Source organism: Tachypleus tridentatus, chromosome 11 (assembly GCF_004210375.1).
Source record: "Tachypleus tridentatus isolate NWPU-2018 chromosome 11, ASM421037v1, whole genome shotgun sequence".
In the NCBI taxonomy this organism is placed as follows: Eukaryota; Metazoa; Arthropoda; class Merostomata; order Xiphosura; family Limulidae; genus Tachypleus; species Tachypleus tridentatus.
The window spans coordinates 75,276,040-75,298,504 of record NC_134835.1 but is presented as its reverse complement, the minus strand read 5'-3'; the positions used below and the strand labels follow the sequence as shown (position 1 = coordinate 75,298,504).

The following is a 22,465-nucleotide window of genomic DNA, read 5'->3' as shown; positions in this document are numbered from 1 at the left end:
GTCTTAACCCACCTCGTCATGCTGGGCTCCTCGTGGTGTGAGGCAAAAAAAATGGTTGTGCCTCTCGGATCTCTTGTCCTTTTTTATATTTGTACTTTTTTTTCTGAGACGAAACAGCTGAAAGACGCTTAAAAAGTCAGCAAATATTACGATGTCGGCCGCATGGTTAGTGAAGTAAATAAATATAATTTTAAGAAACGTTTGCATCCAAAAGGGGAAAGAAGGTCACATTAATTCAGGAATAAGTTTAATAATCATCTGAGAAATATTTTTCAGGTTAAAAAGATAAGAGTGAGTTTCATTAAATGAGTGTTTAAAAATGTGAGGTTTACCTTGACTTGGAGGTTATTCGGAGTTTTATTCTTCGAATAGTAGTAATGGTTTGTCTAGTACAACGAAGTTACCAACATGTTTGCAGGTATGAAATATTAATGACAAAAATTAATGATAAAATAAATGTGGATATTATAAATAAGTACTTTTTTGTTTACTTATTTCAATTGGGGGTGGGGGTAGAGTTAATACGTCACCGTCTTCACCTTCAATATTAAGAGCGAGGTGCTATTATCGTGAACATTTGAAAATGGCCCAGCAGGACCAAGCGTGTTAAGGCGTGCGACTCGTAATCTGTGGGTCGCGGGTTCGCATCCCCGTCGCGCCAAACATGCTCGTTCTTTCAGCCGTGGGGACGATATAATGTTACGGTCAATCCCACTATTCGTTGGTAAAAGAGTAACCCAAGAGTTTAGGGGCGGCTAACGCAGATAGCCCTCGTGCAGCTTTGCGCGAAATTCAAAAACAGACAGATGAGAACTGAGAACACCTATCGAGAAAATGACAAAACTCTTAAAAGTAATCATGCCAGTTTGGTATATTTCTTGTTTTACTAGTTTTTGTATATTAGACGCTAGTCTGCCGTAGCTTGTGTTCTGAGGTGTAAGACACATTTCGTAAGCTTATGATCATTTTACGTAATGCACTGACACGAAATATTCAACTTTAAAGGTCACCTTCAAAATACATTTGCTTTGTTTTTAATACTGAATGAAATAAATGCTTCGCAAAAAACATTTTCGAAGAGCAAAACTGTAACTAGCTTGTATACATTTACAAATAACATTTATTGAATGTATTGACAACACAGTTTAGTGGATGAAGCAAAACTTTTTTATTTGTACTACAAATACTACGCTCAGCATGGCCAGGTGGTTTAGGCACTTGACTCGTAATCCAAGGGTCGCGGGTTCGAATTCCAGTCACACCAAACATGCTCGTCTTTTCAGCTGTGGGGGGCGTTATAATGTTACTGCCAATCCCACTATTCGTTGGTGAAAGAGTAGCCCAAGAGTTGACGGTGGGTGGTGATGGCTAGCTCCCTTCTCTCTAGTATTGCACTACTCAATTACAGACGGCTAGCGCAGATAGCCCACGTGCAACTTTGCGCAAAATTCAAAACAAACCAAACTTCGAAGAGTTCGACTCTCATCTGGTTATGGTATGATTAAAACATTTAATTAAATTACTTGGTCGCATTCAAATTTTATTAGAAATTTTAATGTAATATTGAATCAGCTCACTTTTTTTGTGATCATAATTCTATTTAACATTCAAATATCTATCTCGATTAAAACACATATACTTAAATGACACATCCATGAACATCCGATATTTCTTGAAATGCTCTGTACAAAAACAAGCAGAATGTTTCTCATGTCTCGATCTAAATAATAACTTTGTAGCGTAAAAGAATAGAAGCATCAACTCTTACATTTTCGAAAGCCCTGTGAAATTTGTTAAAGTTTATTATTAGGTGTATGTGTTTTCTTATAGCAAAGCCATATCGGGCTATCTGCTGAGCCTACCGAGGGAAATCGAACCCCTGATTTTTGTTGTAAATCCGTTGACATACCGCTGTATTTATTTCTGTGTTCATCGAAGATTTTGGCACCCGAGAACGTTTGTAAGTACAGGACGGAAGGTTTTTGTTATTTATTTTGTCGTTGAGACACTACGTTTCATGGAAAACTAATACAAATTTCACAAATAACCATTATAGAAGTTACACAGTTTCATCTCATTTTGAGAAACGATACCATGTAAATATAGAGCGATTTTGGGACTGTTCGTTTAATGATGCTATTGTTTTCTTATTTATTTATCTAAAGTTCTAAAATCTCAAATCAGATTAACATGATATATAAATACAACAGAGTCTCTCGATCCAATAAACTGATGTACTAGCGTGATTTAGCATATAAGATTTTGTAGCTCAATTAAACCAATATTTGTGTAGAGCATCACAATCAATTGGTTGTTTGGTTTGGATTACTCTCTCTTTAGTGTTAACGTTAGGAAAAGTAATTCTGATATGTAGCTTACCTTAAGAACATTATATGTCCAGATCGGCCAGTTTGGTGTTTTCTTTCTAGTATTTGTTAATTTTTTTAAGTTGAAAAACATAAATATAATTTCCCGACGTATTGTGGCATTCTTAAACTATAAGCCAATTTATTTAGAAATCTAATTATAATTTCTATTAATTTCAAGTGGATACTAATTAACCTCCTTTGGCAACTCAAAACTATAATTATTATCAATTTTAATCGTGACAAAAAAACAACAGATTTAATTATTTTAAGTAACTAATTTCCGTCAGTTGTTGTTGTTTTCTCCTAACCTTCGTGCAAAATGCGTCTTCTGCTAACGAATACCAATAATGAGAAACAAAACTTGAGAAATGCGGGAATACAAAACTGATATCTAAATAGTTCAGTAGATTATACACGACTTTCTGGATCGCGGGTTTGAATCCCCGTCACACCAAACATACTCGCCCTTTTAGCCATGGGGGCGTTATAATTTTACGGCCAATCCCACAACTCTTTGGTAAAAGTGTAGCCCAAGAGTTGGTGGTGGGAGGTGATGACTAGCTGCCTTCCCTTTTGTCTTACACTGTTAAATTAGGGACGGCTAGCGTAGGTAGCCCTCGTGTAGCTTTGCGCGAAATTAAAAAAAAAACCAAAAAGACCATCACTTTCTAAAATCAATAACTTCGTGAGCTTCAATGTAAATACGGTGTGTAGCGTAAATCACAAGCGATCTGCTCTTAAACCCGAACTTAATTTACATTTGCTGCAGAAGCACTTTTAAGGCCTTAATCCAAACCACGCAGATTCTAATTATACAAAATATGAATCACTGCACAACATATAGTTTTCGCTAGCTATACAATGGCTTTTTTTAAAGCAATTTTTAGAGAGGGATACATAATGTGATTATGTATCATACTTTTGTTACATTCAATAAACTATATAATGACAATTATGTATTCCTCTCTTCCAGTTATAAGATATTGTAAAACACTTAGCTTAGCAACGTTTCTTCAAGGGTTACCTTACAGATTCACGTCTATTTGACTTTTGAAAAAACTAACGACGTTTTCTACTTGTAGATAATTTATATCGAATTATGAATTAATTAACATAGCTTATTATAAGAGCGACGTGATTAAGAACCAACCATTTCCTGATATTTCACTTTATTCATACATTACTTATTTTGTATGAAGTATTAAGGAAATAACCTAGCAGTTTTTTGTCTACAGAATACTAATTATAAAATCAATCATGATCGTCTCTGAGGTTCTCTGTGTTATTACACTAACTATAAAATCAGTCATGCTCTTCTCTGAGGTTTCTCTTTCACAGTGCACAAAGTGTAAATTCAAGCGCGGTCTTCTCAAGCCTGCTCAGTCAAAAACTATGTCATATATTTTTACTAACACTAATCTTGAAAACGAGAAAAACAAAGTGAAACAGAAAAACAAAGTGAAACAAAGTGTGTTGGGTTATGAGCTGCACTTGTCAGTTTTTACACAGGTTATCGAAGTGTACTAGTTACTTAGCAACATTGAAGTCGGTTAAAACTTACGCAAACAGCTTCACTTAAAACTATATTATCTTTGAAAACTAAAATAGTGTGAAGTGATATCTTGTGCATCGTCCTCTCTCTTCTTAACTTAATTATTCAGTTCCTGATAAACTACACTAATCGTGCTATTGTCCTGAAATGGTCATCTGAGGTTCCAATTTATTTTCACAGAAACTGAAGACTTCCATTTTTTTATTTATCGACATTACGCAAGTGATCATGAAAATTATTACTTTTTTATACGGTATGTGTGTGGTAACCATAGATACAGCAAAAACGTAGAACGATTTATCATGTTTGTAAATTTTTGTGTTTTAAATTTCTATTATACTGATCAGAAAACAAGAAATTGTTTTTGACATACATTTATGATATAAAATCACTTTTAGAATCTCTTATTTAAATTCAACTTCAATTGTTTTTTTTTAATTTCGCGCGAAGCTACACCAGGGTTATCTGCGCTAGCAGTCCCAAATTTAGCAAAGTAAGACTAGAAGAAAGACAGCTAGTCACCACCACCCACCGCCAATTCTTGGGCTACTCTTTTACCAACGAATAATGGCATTGATCGACACGTTATAACTCCCACGGCTCAAAGGGCGTGCATATTAGGTGGGATGGGGATTCGAACCCGAGACCCTCGGATTACGAGTCGAACGCCTTAACCACCTGGCCAATAAGAACGAAATCAAGTTTCACACCCTTTTCTACCCTTTGTTCAAAAATTCTGCTGAATAAAAACGAAACTGTTATAACTACTTCTTTAAAACTATGTTTGTTTTTTAATCTGGGTGCCTTCTATTCTTAATCAATAAATAAAAGAACGAAATAGAAATAAAATTACTATATTTACGATGATGCAAGTTAAATCAAATTGTGACCTACCGTCGCATTTATCAAAACTGCGCATACTTTTTGGGCTGTACGAATCGGATTAGGGTTCGTAGGTACAGTTGTGGCATTCAAAGTATATCCTTTCGGCAAAATACGTTCGTGTGAGATATTTTCTACGACTTGATTAAAGTAAGCAGTATTATCACCGACACTCAGTACTGCACCAATTTTGAAAATCTCAGAACTTTCGAAGTCAAGGCCACTTGTGAAACCACGAGAAAAAAATGTAAAAAACAGAAGAATTTGTAGGACTTTCTGAAGGGACGGTATCCTCTTCCGATCAACACCACTCAACATTCTCACGTTGACCAAAATATACGGTTTTAAAAAACGTCCAGGTCAGAATCTTCTGAACAGCAAGCAAATCGTCACGAACTGAAAAAATAAAATAAACTAGAAGGAGTAACTTGAGTTTCGAATAAACTCACATAATTTATCAAATTCATTAATATCATCAAATATTTTAATTTTTTACGATTTATGTTTTAAAAATTGTAAGAAAGAACTGTAGATAAACAAGAAGATGGATGTCAAATAAATATTTCAATAGTAAAGAAACTACTTTCTAGCTAATCAAAATATTTACAACAACCAGTTTAAGCTGTTGGTTATAACAGTTCGTTCAGTTTGATGTATGTTTAAGTTGGAAGATAGAAGCAGAACATAAGACTAAACTAGAAACATGTATTAACTAAAGCAATAGAAGCAAGGCTTAAGTGTGTTCATAATCTCTCTGTCTTTCAATGAAGGAAAGAAAGCACAAAAGGAGAAAGTGGGCTGATTACCACACGAACTTCTAAGGTAATGATACATTATGAGACATAAGATGAATGTTTAGGCTTACAGTAATGGAGCTACTTATACACTAGTGCTGTACCACACTCTCCATTGAATGAGAGTTTTAGTCAAGAAACTGAATTTACTGTTATATCACGCCTCTTTACATGCTTTCCAAAGTCCATTAGCTCTGTACAGACAATGACATCTGAGGTTCAAACAAATCAAAGGCACAGATGTCCAAAAAAGATGCAGCTTATGAATATATAACATAAATGTTCACAGAGAAACAGTCATGTTGAGGTAAATATGTGGATGGATGCTTTATCCTGAAGTGGTCATCAAGTCAGTAAACAATGGCATTTTATTGTGGGATAATGATGTTAGCACATAAGCTGTCAGAAGAAAAGTTAGCAATACGTTCCTTCACAAACATGCTTTCTGCTATTACTGAAATGTTTTGTCACTAAACGATGGCAATAAATCCGTTTGTCTTTGTCAGATGTGATGACTTATTTCTGTTTCTCGCATACCATATACTGCTCGTATAACTTGTGAATATTGCTCTCATATCACTACTACCGAGTGAAATTTCTATTATAGTCACAATGGATTATATTCTCTTAAATTATTTTTAGAAGCAAACTGTGCAATGCTCTTCACTACCGAGGTGAAATTTGTATCAAAAATTCATGTAATACAACCGTTCGAGATGGAGTCTTTCAATGATCGGCACAACTTATACTTAAAAATCACCACATTTTAATTTATTTTCAACACAAAGTCGGGATTTTAGTTTGCGGAGCCACACACCTTCAAAATGACAGGTGAATGGTGATGCAAATTTTTACCACAGATAATGAATAGCACTTCGTACATTTTCTACACTGATATGAAATAATGATTAATGTTAATTTTATCGTAAGGGAGCAAAAGTTCACTTTTATAGTTTGGTTAAAACAAAGAATAGATAAAACTGAAATCTTATCATTTAGCAAGCAATAATCACCCTGTTCTAAGGAAAGATTTAAACTAAACAATAAAATATCAGATAGATCTCTGATGGACTTCGAGTCATGAAGGACTTCATTTAACTATTACTAGTAGCTCTGGCGTTATTTAGCTTAAGACTAAAGAGTTTGTTGCATAGGAAACACCTAATCAATACCAAATGTACCTTAGATTATCCATATAACGCATTATTTAATATAAATCCTCAATAAAAAAATGTAAAAGTAGTTTAAGATCTCATGAAATAGCTACAACAAATGCTATTTTATTCAGAGCGGTATAAATACAGACTTGTCCAAAATATTTGGATAGTTTGTAATAAATAAGATCATTTTTATTAAGATGAAATACACATACATTTAACATTGGCAAATTGAAAATTGTATGTTATACATATTAAACATTTACATATGTAATACAGGTTCTATGGACACAGTGAACGATTTATTAGAACAACAAACAATTTTATCAGATACTTGTTGAAAGTTGTATAATTCAGCATTTCACCTATCACAAAAACCTAAGGAAACATATATATATATATATACATAATGACAAAATATAACATCAAATTACTATAAATAGCATCTCTACTCTTATATTAGTTCATATTAATAATTCAGTACTCGTTTTGTTCTCATCGTACTCTAATAATCTCCGCAAAGCAAACTAGCATGCTGTTAGTAAGGTTATTGATGTAATCTACTGTGATTTTATCCCAATTTGCTACGAGAACGCACTGCAACGCAACTACAGTAGCTGGTTAGCAATTCTCAAATTCAGTTCTGCCCAGCAGTTCTCAATGAGATCACAATCGAGGAACTTTGCAAGCCATGACAATCTTGTAATGTTCTCATGGTCGAAATAAACTTGTGCAGTAACGCCACTGTGGGCAGTGGCTTTGTCACTCTGGAACACAAAGTTGCTGCCAACGCTTGCTCTATCATGTGGCAGAAAGATCATCTCCATGTGATGCCTGTAGCAGGCGCCATTGACGTTTTCCTGGACGATATTAAGAGCAGTTTTTCACCATGATGAATAGCTACCTAAACACATGAGATGAACAGTTTGGCAACTAGAACATTATCAATTATAACCAAAGTATGCTAACATTTTGATCTAGTGTCAAATTGAGCTAAAAAAGGACCAACTTCAAAATTTAGAAGCAAAAAGCTCATGAAAACTTAGCCAAGTATGTGTAAACGCTCTGTGAGAACTACATGGGATGGTAAACACTGACTTGTACTCTGAAAATTGAAAGAATATTTTCATCAACAAGCTCACACAGGAGCTCCTGGTAACACTAGACTGGCGTTAGAGGGATTAGTTTCCCTTAGAGACTATCTTTTCGTTTTAAGATATCACATCAAATGACATGCTGGCGTCAACCACATATTTGCTGTTGTGGGCTAATTTGATTAAAATACCAAGGAAATAGTACTATTTCAAATGGAGCAAAAGAGATATTGACCAACATCCATAATGAAACAGATATTGCCTGATGGCATGGTGCTTACATAACAGCTCTTAATGGAACAATAGAGCTATCTAACTCATTTGTCATGGCTACATCACCAAATTAGTAGTGATTTGATATAAAACTAGATTGAGGATTGTCTTTATCCTAATGTTTAAATCAGACTGATGAATGTAGGTTCCAGTTTTGCTGATAATGAGACAGATACTGGAAGCTCATCAGTTATGTTTGGCTGATGCTGCTACTTTGGTTCCCTTAAACTGATGAAGTTTACATTGGGCATCAGTTGTGAATTGGCATCAGTTGATATTAACTCTTATTGTACATAGATAAAAGTTTTCAGTGAATTTAACATATTCAATATTTTCTGGGGTAATTTAAATTCGACAGTACATCATTCATGCCTTTTTTTATAAACACCATAAGAAAATGTGGTAACGGTGACTTCATACTGATGCTACCTGTGGTACCTCCAGATAAATCACATTTGCTAGACGCCTCAAATAACGAGAAGCTCGATAGAAAATGTTATACAGGATAAACTTGTACTCTAGTAGACTGAATGTGGAGTAAAAAAGGCACTGGAAACATTGTGAAACAGAACGAAAACAATTCAATAAAAATAACTAGTCTGTGTAAACAAAGGATGATACCTTTAGTGAAGTTTTCAGAGGTCTTAAACATCAACTTGAAATCTGTGTGAAGAACTGTTTAATTATGCTGTAGATTGAGAAAACATAACATTATACACATTGTTCTACAGTAGTGTTATTTCCCATCAAAACCAGTGGAGTGGTGATCATAAAGGTAGCACTTGACTGACTTATGGAAAAGATCGCTGCTTGTGTTTTCTTAATATGTTCTGTGTTATAGAAGTCTTTATATCGTGAAAGCGTTCGTACTTCTGTAATGAAAGATCCAAAACACAGAATGAACACAGTTATCACTTCCTTGATCAAAGTTCTTTGTTAACCTACACATGTAATTTTGAAAAACTTCGGGTGAAGTTTAGGAGTTTACTTCACTAAATAAAGAAAGGAAGAAACATTTAGCACGTCTGCATCCTACACAACTATTTTTTTTGTAGCAAGTAACAGTAACTTTTGAAAAGTAATCATGAGATAACAGTAGCAGTAATACGCTGCTAATAGTAACATTGAAAAATTTGGTGGCTTGTGTTTAGTTATTCTAAATTTATAATTAAAATCTTAATCATTCTTCGCGAAAGTTTTGTAAGCAACTGTCTTAATTTCCGCTAGAGTAATGCTTCATAAAATCTGTTTTATCTGACAACTAACTGGCATACCTTAGGTGTCTGATAGATATGGCATCATGTAAACCTTCAGCTTACTTTCCTGTATTTGCTTTGTTTATGAATATTAACAAAGCTGTTAATATCGTATAGTATATTTACTTGAAGTAATATTTTCTCTTAAGTAGAACTATATCAACTAATTTTCCTGGTTTAGTATGCGCATGAATTTGTTATTTTCTGAGATGTTTAACAACTGTCGAGTCTTTAGAACTCAGTATCTTGTTTACAGAGTTGTAACTAAAGGAGCTCTTCCTGTCTGTATCACTCGTGCGTGTGAATAGATTTTAAAGATTCTCTCTATTACCAAAGCTTACAAGAGTGTGATCGTAATATTAAAAGAGGCTCAAGGACAGAAAAACATTTTATTTTATCTCACAAAAAAGTGTAAAAATTTGGACTATTAACAATTTTTTTACATATTCAGTTAAAACATAACCAGAAAAAAGTGTAAAAAACTAGACTATTAATAATTTTTACATATTCAGTTAAAACATAACCAGAAAAAAGTGTAAAAAGCTAGACTATTAATATTTTTTTACATATTCAGTTAAAATATAACCAGAAAAAAGTGTAAAAAACTAGACTATTAATAATTTTTTACATATTCAGTTAAAACATAACCAGAAAAAAGTGTAAAAAGCTAGACTATTAATATTCTTTTTACATATTCAGTTAAAATATAACCAGAAAAATAATTGCATGATACTTCCAGTTGTAATTATTTAATGTCTTAGATTTGTTCCTATTTTGTCTGGGTTATGTTACTCAGCGTCTTTTTTTTCTACCCTTTCAGAAAAATAAGGTCACTGTTGGAAACAAGATGTGATTCAACGTATGTCATGGTTCGTATCACAGGTTCCCCAGCTGGTACAGTGGTAAATCTACAGATTTAAAACGCTAAAATCAGGGGTTAGATTCCCCTCGGTGGACTCAGTTCGTCGTGGTTTTGCTAAAAGAAAACCAAACAGTCGTATTACAGAACTCTAATTTTTTATGTTCATTGGTTTTGAACCAATGAGAACCAGGTAGCTAGAGCATATAACTCGCAATTTTAGGGTCACGGATTCTCCGTTTCACCAAACATACTCGCCCTTTCAGTCGTGAGGATATTATAATGTGACGGTGAATTAAAATATCCATTAGTCTTATTCTGGTAATTTACGAATGGTTCGTGTAGCTGTGCGCGAAATTCAAAACGAATAAATAAGATTTATTTTGAGCTTTCCTGTCAGGTTGGTACGTAGGAAAGCACTGCTTGCTTCTTCTTTGTGGGTATTTGGGAATGTTGGGTTTTAGATACTCAGGAAGGTCTGGTGCAAAAGACCTCTTCCTCCATCTTTAACTTACATTTCAGCTTCTACTATTTTGTATTGCTTTAGGGCCAGAGTAACCCAAAGTATTCCAGCTCTTTTCAGAGTAATGTTTATATATTGCCTTGAGTTGCCTTTTTTCATTTTTCTTCTTTTATTTTTTCATTACTATTATTATTTTTTAAATCTATTTGTATACATATTTAACAAAAAACTATGAATATTATAGTAATTCTAAAAGTTTAGTGCCTGGTGGCCAGCTTGATTTATATTTCTTAAATATATATTCATTGGAGAGAGGAACATAGGACTATGTTCATCATGTACGTAGATCACACATTAAATAATTTTTATGCCATATTTTATTAAAATAATTTAGTGCATTATGCAAGAGTCTATCAGATACTCAGTGATGTCGAGAAACCCACTTGTTGAGAAATTTATATGCAAAAACGGCTCGTTTGGGTTGAGAAAATATTTTACATAGAAGAGCGAACAACGTTTCGACCTTCTTCGGTCATCGTCAGGTTCACAAAAAAAGAGGTAACTGACCGGAAGCTGACCACATGTTTGAAAGGGGTTGTGTAACTGTGTGTCGAAATGTAGAGGGCGGTATTAGATGTTTGAATATATAATTTTATTTATTTATTATATTAATATAGGTATAAAGGCGTTCCTTTATATTGGTTTATTTTGGGTTTAAGTTGTTGCATATAAAGTAAGGCTTTTTGATTTTGCGTTTGATTATGTTTGTTTGTTTTTATTTAGTATTTGAGTGTTTTCTATGGTTATGTTGTGTTTATTTGACTTGCAGTGTTCGAAAACGTGTGAAGGTGACTTTTATGTTCTTTGAATCTGGTTTCCATTTTCTACTTGTTTCTCCAATATAGAAGTCGTGGCAGTTATCACATTGTATTTTATAAATAATGTTGGTGTGGTGTTTGTCAGTGTAGTTTTACATAGTATAGACCTCAGTTTTGTGCCGGGTTTTGAATAAATTTGGTATTAACTGGAATGTCATATTTTGTTACTAATTTTGCCAAATGTTGGTTATTTGTTTGCTGATGTCAGGAATATATGGTATACAGCAGTATATGGTTTCGTGGTTTTGATTCGTGAGCTGTATTTACTTTAGTTGGTTGATTTTGCTTTCTGTCTAGGTGTGTGCGTATAATGTTTTCTACGGTTTGTGGAGGAAACTTATTGATGTTGATGAAGTATTGTTTTATTTTGTCTAATTCATCGTTAATTTTATCTGGTGAGCATAGTTTTATGGCTGTGTTTATTTGGTTTCTTAGTATGTTGAGTTTTTGTTTTGTTTCATGTGCTGAGTCCCAAGGAATGTATAGTCCAGTATGGGTGATTTTTCGGTGGATTTCTGTTTTGAATTGTGTGTCAGTTCTTGTAATTTTGAGGTTAAGAAATGATATTTGATTGCTTTCTTCCTGTTCACATGTGAAGTTAATGTTGGGATGTATAGAGTTAATGTGATTGAAAAATTAAGTATGTGTTCTGTAGATTTGAATCCGCAACCGTGTCATCTACATATCTGTACCAGTATAGTGGTGGATGTAATGCTGTGTTAATTGCTTGTGTTTCAACTTGTGTCATAAAAATATTGGCTAGAACTGGTGATACTGGGTTGCCCATGTTTAGGCCATTTGTTTGTATATAGTTTTGGTTGTTGAACATGAAGTTTGTCTTTATCGTGGTGAATTCTATGAGGGTTGCTAACTGGTTACTGGGAATTTCTATAGTTGGGTTAGGGTCTCGGATATAGAGTTCTAAGGCTATCTTGCAGGCTTCAGTGGTTGGAACTTCTGTAAAGAGGGATATAACATCGAAACTGGCCATTAAGGCTTTATGATTAAGTTGATTTAGATTAGACTTGAAATTAAAAGAGTCTTTGATGAATGAGCTGGCTGATGTTACATATTTGGAGAATGCCCATGCTATGTATTTACCAAGATTGTAATTAAACGATTCATATGTGGACATTATTGGTCGTAATGGACAATCTGGTTTATGAGGTTTGGGGATGCCGTATATTTGCGGTGTGCGTGAGTCGGTTTTACGTAGGTAGGAATAAAGTGTTTGTGAAATTGTGTTGGCTTTTTCATTTGTAGTAGTAATTTGTTCAGTTGTGTCTCGTGTGTCTTTGTTGGATTTGTGTTTATTTGTTTAAATTTGTTCGTGTCTGATAAGATGTTATTCATTTTTTGGATGTATTCATTCGTGTTCATTATGACTATAGCGTTACCTTTATCTGCTTTTAGAATTTTTATGTTTTTGTCTTGTTTTAGGTTTTTAATGGAATTAATGTCTCTTTTTGTAAGGTTGTTTTTTTGTTTTCTGTTTTGTGAAATTATGTTGATGGTTTTGTGAGAAAATTCTTTGAAAAAATCGTTTAAGATGTTGTTTATAGGTGTTTCTGGAAAATATAAATTTGTAATTTTACCTGGGAAGTTTAGCTGTTGGATGTCAATAAAATTATCTAAGTTGTCTTCTTTCTGTTGGTTGTGTTTGGTTGTTTCCTTGTTTTTCTTCTCTGTAGAAAGTATCACAAGTCTCCTGGCTAGGTCTTCTAAACATGTTTTGATTTCTATGGTTGGAATGTACCTAGGTGCTATTGCGAAGTTGAGTCCTTTGTTAAGTAGTTAGATACTGTTAAGTAGTCAGATACTGTCTCTAAGTTTGCATACTTGTGCATAAATGTGGATGAAGTACTTCGGGGTACTTTATAAGCTGAGGTAAGGATTGAAATTTGTATTTTTGTAGTTGTTTTTGTGTTTATCCAGGTTGGACATGCGTATTCTATAAAGGAGTTAATGTATGTTTTGTAGATTTTTATTATATTATCTGGTGATGTGTCTTGATTTTTACCCGATAGGCTTCTTGCATAATTTGCTTTTTTACAGATTCTAGTCAGGATAGTATGCTGTATTCACTTTAGTTTGGTATCGTAAGTTAATCCTAAAACTTTAGCCGAGGTAGGAATCTGTAAAAGTGATCCGTTCATGTATAGCTTTGGTGGATCTTTTTTTTAGTTTATTTAATCTGGTGAATAGTATTGCTTGGTTTTTCGGAATATTTATTCTATATTTCTGGAAGTATTCTTCTAAATTATTCAGGACTGTTAGGAGATTTGTTGCTGCTATTGAAGGAGTAGGGGCGCTTTTCCAGACCGCTACATCGTCAGCAAATTGTGATGCAAACCTAAGTTTAGGTCCGACAGTGGCACCTTACTCACATACATGATAAATAATATAGGGCTAACTACCCCTCCCTGTGGGACTCCTGCCTCAGGCGAAAAAGACCCTGACTGGGCCCCATTCACATCTATTTTACACGTTCTATTGTCTAGAAAGTTAGATAGCCAGCGAATAATTCCCTGGTGTAAATCCATTTCTATTAACCGGGAACGTAATCTGTTATGCCAGACCGTGTCGAATGCTTTCTCAATGTCGAGAAAGCAAGCTACAGTGCATTCGTATTTGTTAAAACTGTTTGTAATTGTTTCAGTTATTCTGGTTAGGGGGTCTGTAGTTTGTCTATATTTCCTAAAGCCATTTTGAATTCCGGGTAATTTTGAATTTGCTTATAAGTATATTGATAGTCGGTTACTAATTATTCTTTCTAATATTTTGCCGATGCAACTGATTAGGCTAATTGGGCGGTGATTGTTTGGTTTATTTTTTGGCTTTCCTTCTTTTTGGAACATTAAAATTACAGCTTCCTTCCAAGAAACAAGGATATATCCAGCTGAAAATGAAAAGTTAAATAGAGCTATTAGGTGTTCGTATAATTTCTGAGTACCATCTTTTAGGAGGATGGGTTGTATTCCACCTTTTCCAGGTGCTTTGTTTTTTGTGTTTTTGATGGCTATTAATACTTCCGCTACTGTTGGCCCGGTATGGCCAAGCGTGTTAAGGCGTGCGACTCGTAATCTGATGGTCGCGGGTTCGAATCCCCGTTGCACCAAACATGCTCGTCCTTTCAGCCGTGGGGGCGCTATAATGGCACGATCAATCCCACTATTCGTTGATTAAAAAGAGCAGCCTAAGAGTTGGTGGTGGGTGATGATGACTAGCTGCCTTCCCTCTAGTCTTACACTGCTAAATTAGGGACGGCTAGCACAGATAGCCCTCGAGTGGCTTTGTGCGAAATTCAAAAACAAACAAACAAAAAATATCTTTCATCAGTTGATGAGTGCTCCAGTCTATTGTTTTATTGATGTGTTTACTGGGAATTTTGCCATGAATATGGTTTTGTTCTGTTCAATGAAGTTATTGACTTTATTATAGAGGTATCTGTTCATGTCTGGTTCATGGTGTGTTTAGAACGTTTTTTTTTTAGGTTTCAGGAAAGTACTGATGTCTCTAAACTGTGCTTATTCAAATAAAACTTTACAACAGACCCATTTCATGGAGAAGGAGGGTCCATAATGCAATCTTTCATTTAAGAAAAGATAAAATCGTAATCTTGAATTTTTACTATCCAAACTAATGACGTAACTCAGAGACATAAAAAGGCGTTATCTTTACGCCAATGACAAAAGTATCAGTTTTTCGTATTACGAGACAAAAAATCTCTAAGAGTCCAAGATGATCGTCATAGATTTTTGAAAATTTATTTTATGTCATACTTTCTCATTATTAAGATACAAACTAATATGATATATCGTTTTGTATAGTTTCAGTGATGAGGAACTATAGTTACCACTATTTATATGAAAGAAATGAAGAGAAGATCTATTTTGACCATAATTTATTAACAATTACTAGAATAAAATTTATAATATTGGTTGAATTGAAAAAGTAATATTTTGTACTTTCTAAGTATAATGGTTTGTTAAACTAAATTTATATCGATACATAAGGTATACAACTGATTTAAAATGTTGTCCCTAAATAGATTGAATTTTCCTGTGTACTAATATTTGTTCTCGAGCATTATTTACCTTTGTTTATTTGTTTTCATGCTGAATCAGATTAATTATTATGTAGGCTTAAGATTTCCATTTCAGCTTTAGTTAGTTAAGAAGTTATAATTTATTAAAAGAAATAATTATAAGTTTTATAGCAAAATAGGTAAGTACAAGCTTAATTCAATAAATAAATTACATGTTGTATTTATTGTCATTACAGATAATGATCACATAACTGCCTGATCATGGATTGATCTTATTATGTTTTATATCAGAGAAAAAAAAAGACACATTACCTTTATGGTGTACTCAGTATCGTACAACTCGAGATACCAGAGAATTCTACAGAAACTTTCTGGAAAACGTGTAACAATCCAGAGATCTTAATGCATTACTTGTCTTGTAGACATGGCAAGCAAGGCACGCCAGGATGTTTCATCGAAAATGTGGCATATACATGTCACCAAAAATTCGACAAATCAAAATTAGGAAGAAAAATCAATAGGAAAAGAAAACAATCACAGAATGAACACCAACAGGACCAATAGTTGTATCTTCTGTGATAAAATAAGAAATTTTCATCAGTATGCCACAGACATTACAGAGGGAAATCTCAGAGCCATGGCTATTGATTTGGAAGACACTGCTGTTCTTTCCAAAATAATATGTGGTGACTTGGTAACAAATTATGACGCCAGGTATCATCTGTTGTGTTTGATGATATACGAGAATCATTATTTATCCTTTCAATTTGACTGCAGTTCGACGCATGCCAAACGAAGATGGTCAGCTGGAAAGGTTAAAATGATCAAAGAAAGAGCTTCTGCAGGGCTTTTGTCTCATATGGACGTTTCTTCTGAAGGAAGTTTTCACCTCTATAAGCTTTCTAGTATTCGTGAAATGGACGAAAAGCTTCTCAGTGAGTTTGACATCGATACGTCTTTCAACAAAACACATCTAAAAGAAAGCTACTTAAATAATTTTAACCCACTGGTTTGTTGAAACATCCATTCCTCCTCCATGATTATAATGAACAAGCTAAAGTTAAATTTGCAAAATTATACAGAGGAATTTTCAAAGAATTTGTTACGTTTTCAGGTAATTTTGAGCCAGTTTATCAGGAAGAAGTTATACCCAACAGAAGGCTTCTTCTCTCAATGATCCTATAAGTATCAAGTTTGGCAATCCCCGTGAAAGACTCGTATCTCTGTTTAATACTGGCACAGTTATTGCTGCACAACTGCAGAAAGAAAGTAGATGTGGAAACCGAACACCGCCTCTACCACTGTACATTGGCATGAATATCCACACGCAAACTCTGAGCAAAGTACTCGCTCACCAAATAGCAAAACTTAAGCTCACCTGTTCCTATGAGTGATTTGTACAAGTAGAAAATACCTCGGCTTTACCAATTTGTTTGCAATGTGAGGAAGATGGAATTTTTTTTTCCACCACAACTGAGAAAGAAGTTCTTTACTGTAGGCGCTATAGGCATTTTTTACCACAACCCGTCGTTAACCACACAACATTGATTATTCCAGGGAACAGACACAATGATAATTCAACAGCCATCGCATGAGAGACCTGGTGTTGTTCAAAGATTAACTTCCCTTGAAAAATTTGCAATTTGATACAAAAGCCACCACTTACAGATAAATCTATGCTATTATGCCGGCTGCATATATAAAGGCATCTGATAGCTGTTCCAAAGAACCATAGCACTACATAGCATTGGTCATATAACTCAGGCCAGTATAGAGAAAATTGGATTAAACATGCTGTTAAACTGCTTGGTGGACTAAACTTGATAAAAAGCATGCAACACCTTGGGCAGCGTCTATGCTTTACTTTAAAATACAACCTGAAAATTTGCCATTGATTGCTGCTTTATTGGCACTAGTCATCAAGAAAGCTGACTCGTCCACCAGCATCAAATACAGCACGAGTATTACTCAAAAAATAAATACATTTCTAAATCCAGTACAAATTCCTATCATGACTGCCCACTATTCGATATGCGTAAATATGCACAACAGAAATATCTCACAACACGATAAGAGGATTTGATAGTTATAATGTTTGCAGAACACCGCTTCGGGGTTTCCTGGATGCATATGTTCGGAGTAAGGCATTAACAAAAACCAGTCTTGCAACTTCTTAAATAACACAATCATTTCTACATATGTAAAAACGGCTGGTTTGGGTTGAGAACATTTTTATGTAGAGGAGCGAACAACGTTTCTCTACAAGTGGATTTTCTCGTCATCACTGACAATCATTCCTGAAAGTCTTCCACATAAACCTGGTAAACTACGACAAAATAGTATATGAGCAAATCAAAAAAAAGGTAACGAGGAAACCTTTGAAAGTTGAAGATTCTCCATCATTGTAAAATGCCCTTTTTTCAATATTTGGATATAGTACTAAGAATAGAGATACTCATTTTTATCTTTGATGGAAACAAAACTTCTAACTCTATGTGGAGGAATTAGAATCACATGTTTTTGTTCTTCGTTCTTGACCACTCCAACTACAGCAGAATGGTTAGTGTTCATCTTACAAATATGAAAACTCTGCCAACAGAAGAACTGGGTTGTCATGATAGTAGTCACATGTTTTCAGCTTTTCCAATTGCCCTAACGCATGAACAAGAAAATTAGACAGTGAAAGATAAAGGAGATGCGATTGGCCTTACAGAAAATCCAAGTAGTTTTAGATGGTGGATGATTGCTGATCTAGAATAAGAATGACAATGAACTGGATTTGAGAACGAATACCTCCTCTCTGAAGACCAAGACATAAACAATCACTATTATAAAGAGAGGCTCTTTGTAAAGAAAGTTCTCCAACATCAAGCAAATAGCCTAACTGGCACAATAAATGGATATGATAATCCGTTTTGCAAGGATTGTAACGAAATTTAATTCTCAATACCAGAGAATGCTATGATCAAAATTGGTGTTTACTGTTCGCAGATATGAGTGTCTTTGATCATCTGAACACCAGAAATTAAAAAAAGACGTTTTTCTAAATAAAACTAGATCTTTCTGTGACCCAAGCAAGAAAAACAAACTAGTTTTGTTCAAGACAACTAAACATAACCCTTTCGAGATCAAATAAACTTGCAGCCATTAAGAATGAAAAAAGCTTGCTGGGTTGGCAATACCTTGCCAGTCATCGCCGAGATGGTGATTTGTATGCGTTCTTTTCTCATGAGAATCATTTGTCTCCTTTTGTATGCGTTCTTTTCTCATGAGAATCATTTGTCTCCTCCTTGCATACCTGACTGTAGTAAACTTCAGGCAGATCTATGTCAGATCTAATCAAATGCTTTGACAGATCTGGGAAGAGAGGGTATTTTTAATGTTTGATTTCGAGGTATCTGATGGTGAAGCATTAATACACATACTCCCAAGGACCATAGCATCATATTCCAGGGAGCATTCTGAAATTGTTTTTGGCATTCTTCGAACATAAACTATATTACTACACTAATAGGACCGATGTTATATGGGACAAGTACCTGGCAGAAAGTATCAGGGCATCAACAAAGGAGAAGAGAGGCAGTGGCGTCGCCTCAAGGTCAATCTTCATACAAAAAATGCCATCCAAATAGAAGGATTTCCTTCTTTATACTACTAATAAGTTTGAACTATTTGTTTACCTGACCGAGATAGTATGAAATAGAGAATGAATAGACGATAAATCCATTTTCATCATCGAAGGGAAGGCTTTCACTGCATGTGGTATTGGCCAGACAGTACCAAATTCTATACTCAAGGAAGAAAACACTTGAATCATCGTCCTTGTACTTCATGTTCAAGAAAATGTTAATGAGGACCATGGCCACTGATGTTTTCTTAATCTTATTGGTTAGTTTCTGGAGACACAGCAGCTTTAAAAAGACATGAAGTTTTGGGTGAGATTTAGGGTTGGCAAGGACTTTTTCCATTACTAATTCCATTAATTCCATAGTTGCTAATATCGGGAAGAAAACATTATAGGTACTGCTAGTTTTACATACATTCACTGTGTACGAAAACTACCTCCTCATTCTTCAAAAAGGGTAAGCAAAGTGCTAAGTAAGCATAGTAGAGTTATTCTCCAATCACAGAAGCCTTCCTCTTCATCCGAGACAATCCATCCAAATTCTCAAAATTTCAAGACTATGAAACATTTTACCATTGTCGTTTTTTACAAAACAAGGAAAGATGAATATTACTTGAAATAACTTATTCTCAATGAAAAACAAGCATCTTCAAAATCTTTCCCCAGAGCAAATAGGTATGCGTGTTTCCCCATTTGTTTTGCTTTATTATTGTTTCACTAGCATTGAATGTTGACAGCTATCACCGTTTTTTTTATTGTGACTCTTATTATTCATGACTTAACTGGATACTCAACAAGATGCTGCAACACACCAAAAAAGCAATCCTGCTAGCCAGAATTTGGACAGCTAGTCTCCAAGATCAGCCGTTCCTTCTGATACCAGAGGGCTAGGATTAGACGATTCACGAAGACCGTTGGAGACCAATCTGAATAACAATACAGAAGCCATCAAGTCCTGTATAGAGCTGATCAAGTGTTGTTGCAAGAATGAAATGTGACTATCGAAATTGCAAATGTGTTAAACTTGGTTTATCATATACAGATCTGTGTAGCTGTATATGTGAAAAACAGAAGTATTACAAACTTGTCTTCTTTCTAAATTATTTAGAAAAGTGACGAGGGGTCAATATTTTTACTGCATGCATCACAAAAATGTGTAATTCAATATTTTTACTGCGTACATCATAAAAATGTGTAATTCAATATTTTTACTGCATACATCACAAAAATGTGTAATTCAATACTTTTATTGCATACATCATAAAAATGTGTAATTCAATATTTTTACTGCATACATCACAAAAATGTGTGATTCAACCGCTTTCCGTAATAACGAGAGACCTACTTGAAATAAAAATTAATTTCAAGACGACTGGTATTGGTATTAAAACTTTTATTAAAATAAAGTAGAGAACAATGTTTCGACCTTCTTAGGTCATCTACAGGTTAACACGTGTACTCCGTGCCAGTATTTTTTATACATTATGTTCGTAAAAATTTTCTTTACATTTCTTCATGAAAATAATGTTAGCAATTAATTCCTTGTCCCTGAAAATGTGCTACACGAGGTCTTATATCAGCTTGTATCTTAATTATTAAGAGACATATAACGTGAAGTAAGTTTTCAAAACTCCATGGACGCCGTCTCGCATTTTACAGGATTTAACACTCCTAATACGGCCTAATGTTCTGGAGCGTTAGAAGGTTTTCCTCTGTATACCAATAAGTACGTACGAAAAAAATATGGCACTTTTGTCACTCGTTTAACGATTTTTTTTCGCTAAGCCGCCGTATTAAACATACCCATGTGTATCTTTTAATGTATTTATAGAGGAATCCTGAAAAAAAAACATATAAGTTTAAAGACTAAATATGGAACAAACAAGAGAACATCACATCGCTTCTTGCAATAAATACATCGTAAACAAAACAATTTCCTTATCTGAATAGACAATAAAACTACTAAACAATGGAAACCATGACTATACGTATATTTAGATTGCTTTTCATTGGTCATTATGCAGAAAAACTCTTCTTAAATTTGTAATACGTAAGCAATAATATATTATTTTACTCTTTTATAAAGACTTGCACCTTAAATTCAGCTGAACCATTAAAACATGATTCAATTACCGAATGTATTTTTATCTTAGCAAATGAATAAATAAATCTTCTTTGTTGATGAGTTATGAGAGTCTTTCAAAAGTGAGTTGCAAGGAAAATCACAAATGTCACATCTAAATTTCCATTTGGTACTGTAACTTTCTATAGTTCTACTAAAAATTCTAATGTATGATGTATGAAATACCTTAACCGTGATCATTTTCACCATACAAAGTAACAGCGTTGAAATAGTCCCTGGGTAATAACTAATATTTCTTTTTAAGACATAACTAAACCATTCAACGATAAAATAATTCAAAAAATCGATAGCTAATCCCGCTATTCCAATACGAATAACCTAGAAGCAGTGGATGTTGTGACTTTTGCTCTCACTCTAATCAGAGGTTCTAAATTACGAGTGGCAGTACGATAACCTTGTAGTCCTTGACCTTTCCTTGTGTTGTATTAAATACTATTTAGGTTGAAAATATCAAATATTTTTAGTTTATGACATGAAAAGTGTGTAAACCACCATTTTGTATGAAGTATGCGTAGATAGAAAACTCGTTTAAAATTGAAAGTATTACTCTATAATGGATCTGTACATATTGCTGTTGTCTCTTTGTACTCTCTGAACCAACGTATTGCAACTATCAGGCCATTCCTTAAGTAATGACCGATTTTAAGTTTAAAAAAGAGAAAGGATTTCAAATGCTTTTGATGTTATTTAATCAATAATGTATGTTCCATTATTATTAATTACTTCCTGCCAACGATTCACAAGCTTCTGAATGCCACATCTATAAAATTCTTGGGGTTTGAAGGAAAAAATGTAGAGAGGATAATTTTGACATCTTCATGTGTTCCAAGATCTTTTCCATCAAGATGGTTCTGCAAACTTTAGAATAGATGATAATCAGATAGGGCAAGATCTGGAGAATAAGGAGGGCGTGAAAGTTTTTCACAGTCTAGTTTTTCAGTCTTTGCAGATGTGATCCTTGCTGTATGAGGCAGTGCATTATCTTGGTGTAACACAACACCTTCATGATTGATCAAAGGGGGCCTCTTTTCTTTCAATGCAACATTCAAGTGCTCTAACTATTGACAATAGA

At 34.2% G+C, this 22,465-nt stretch overlaps 2 protein-coding genes across 2 annotated transcripts in view; both read right to left on the bottom strand.

Moving 5' to 3' along the window:
• LOC143232487 (glutamate [NMDA] receptor subunit 1-like) overlaps positions 1-5,184 on the bottom strand; it is a 78,569-nt gene extending 73,385 nt beyond the window's left edge. Inside the window, exon 1 of the mRNA XM_076468030.1 lies at positions 4,816-5,184. Coding sequence (XP_076324145.1) covers positions 4,816-5,121 — 306 coding nt within the window. The 5' untranslated portion in view covers positions 5,122-5,184. The remainder of the gene's footprint in view (positions 1-4,815) is intronic.
• Positions 1-22,465, bottom strand: part of LOC143232493 (spondin-1-like) — a 481,016-nt gene that overhangs the window by 337,285 nt on the left and 121,266 nt on the right. The window lies entirely within an intron of this gene.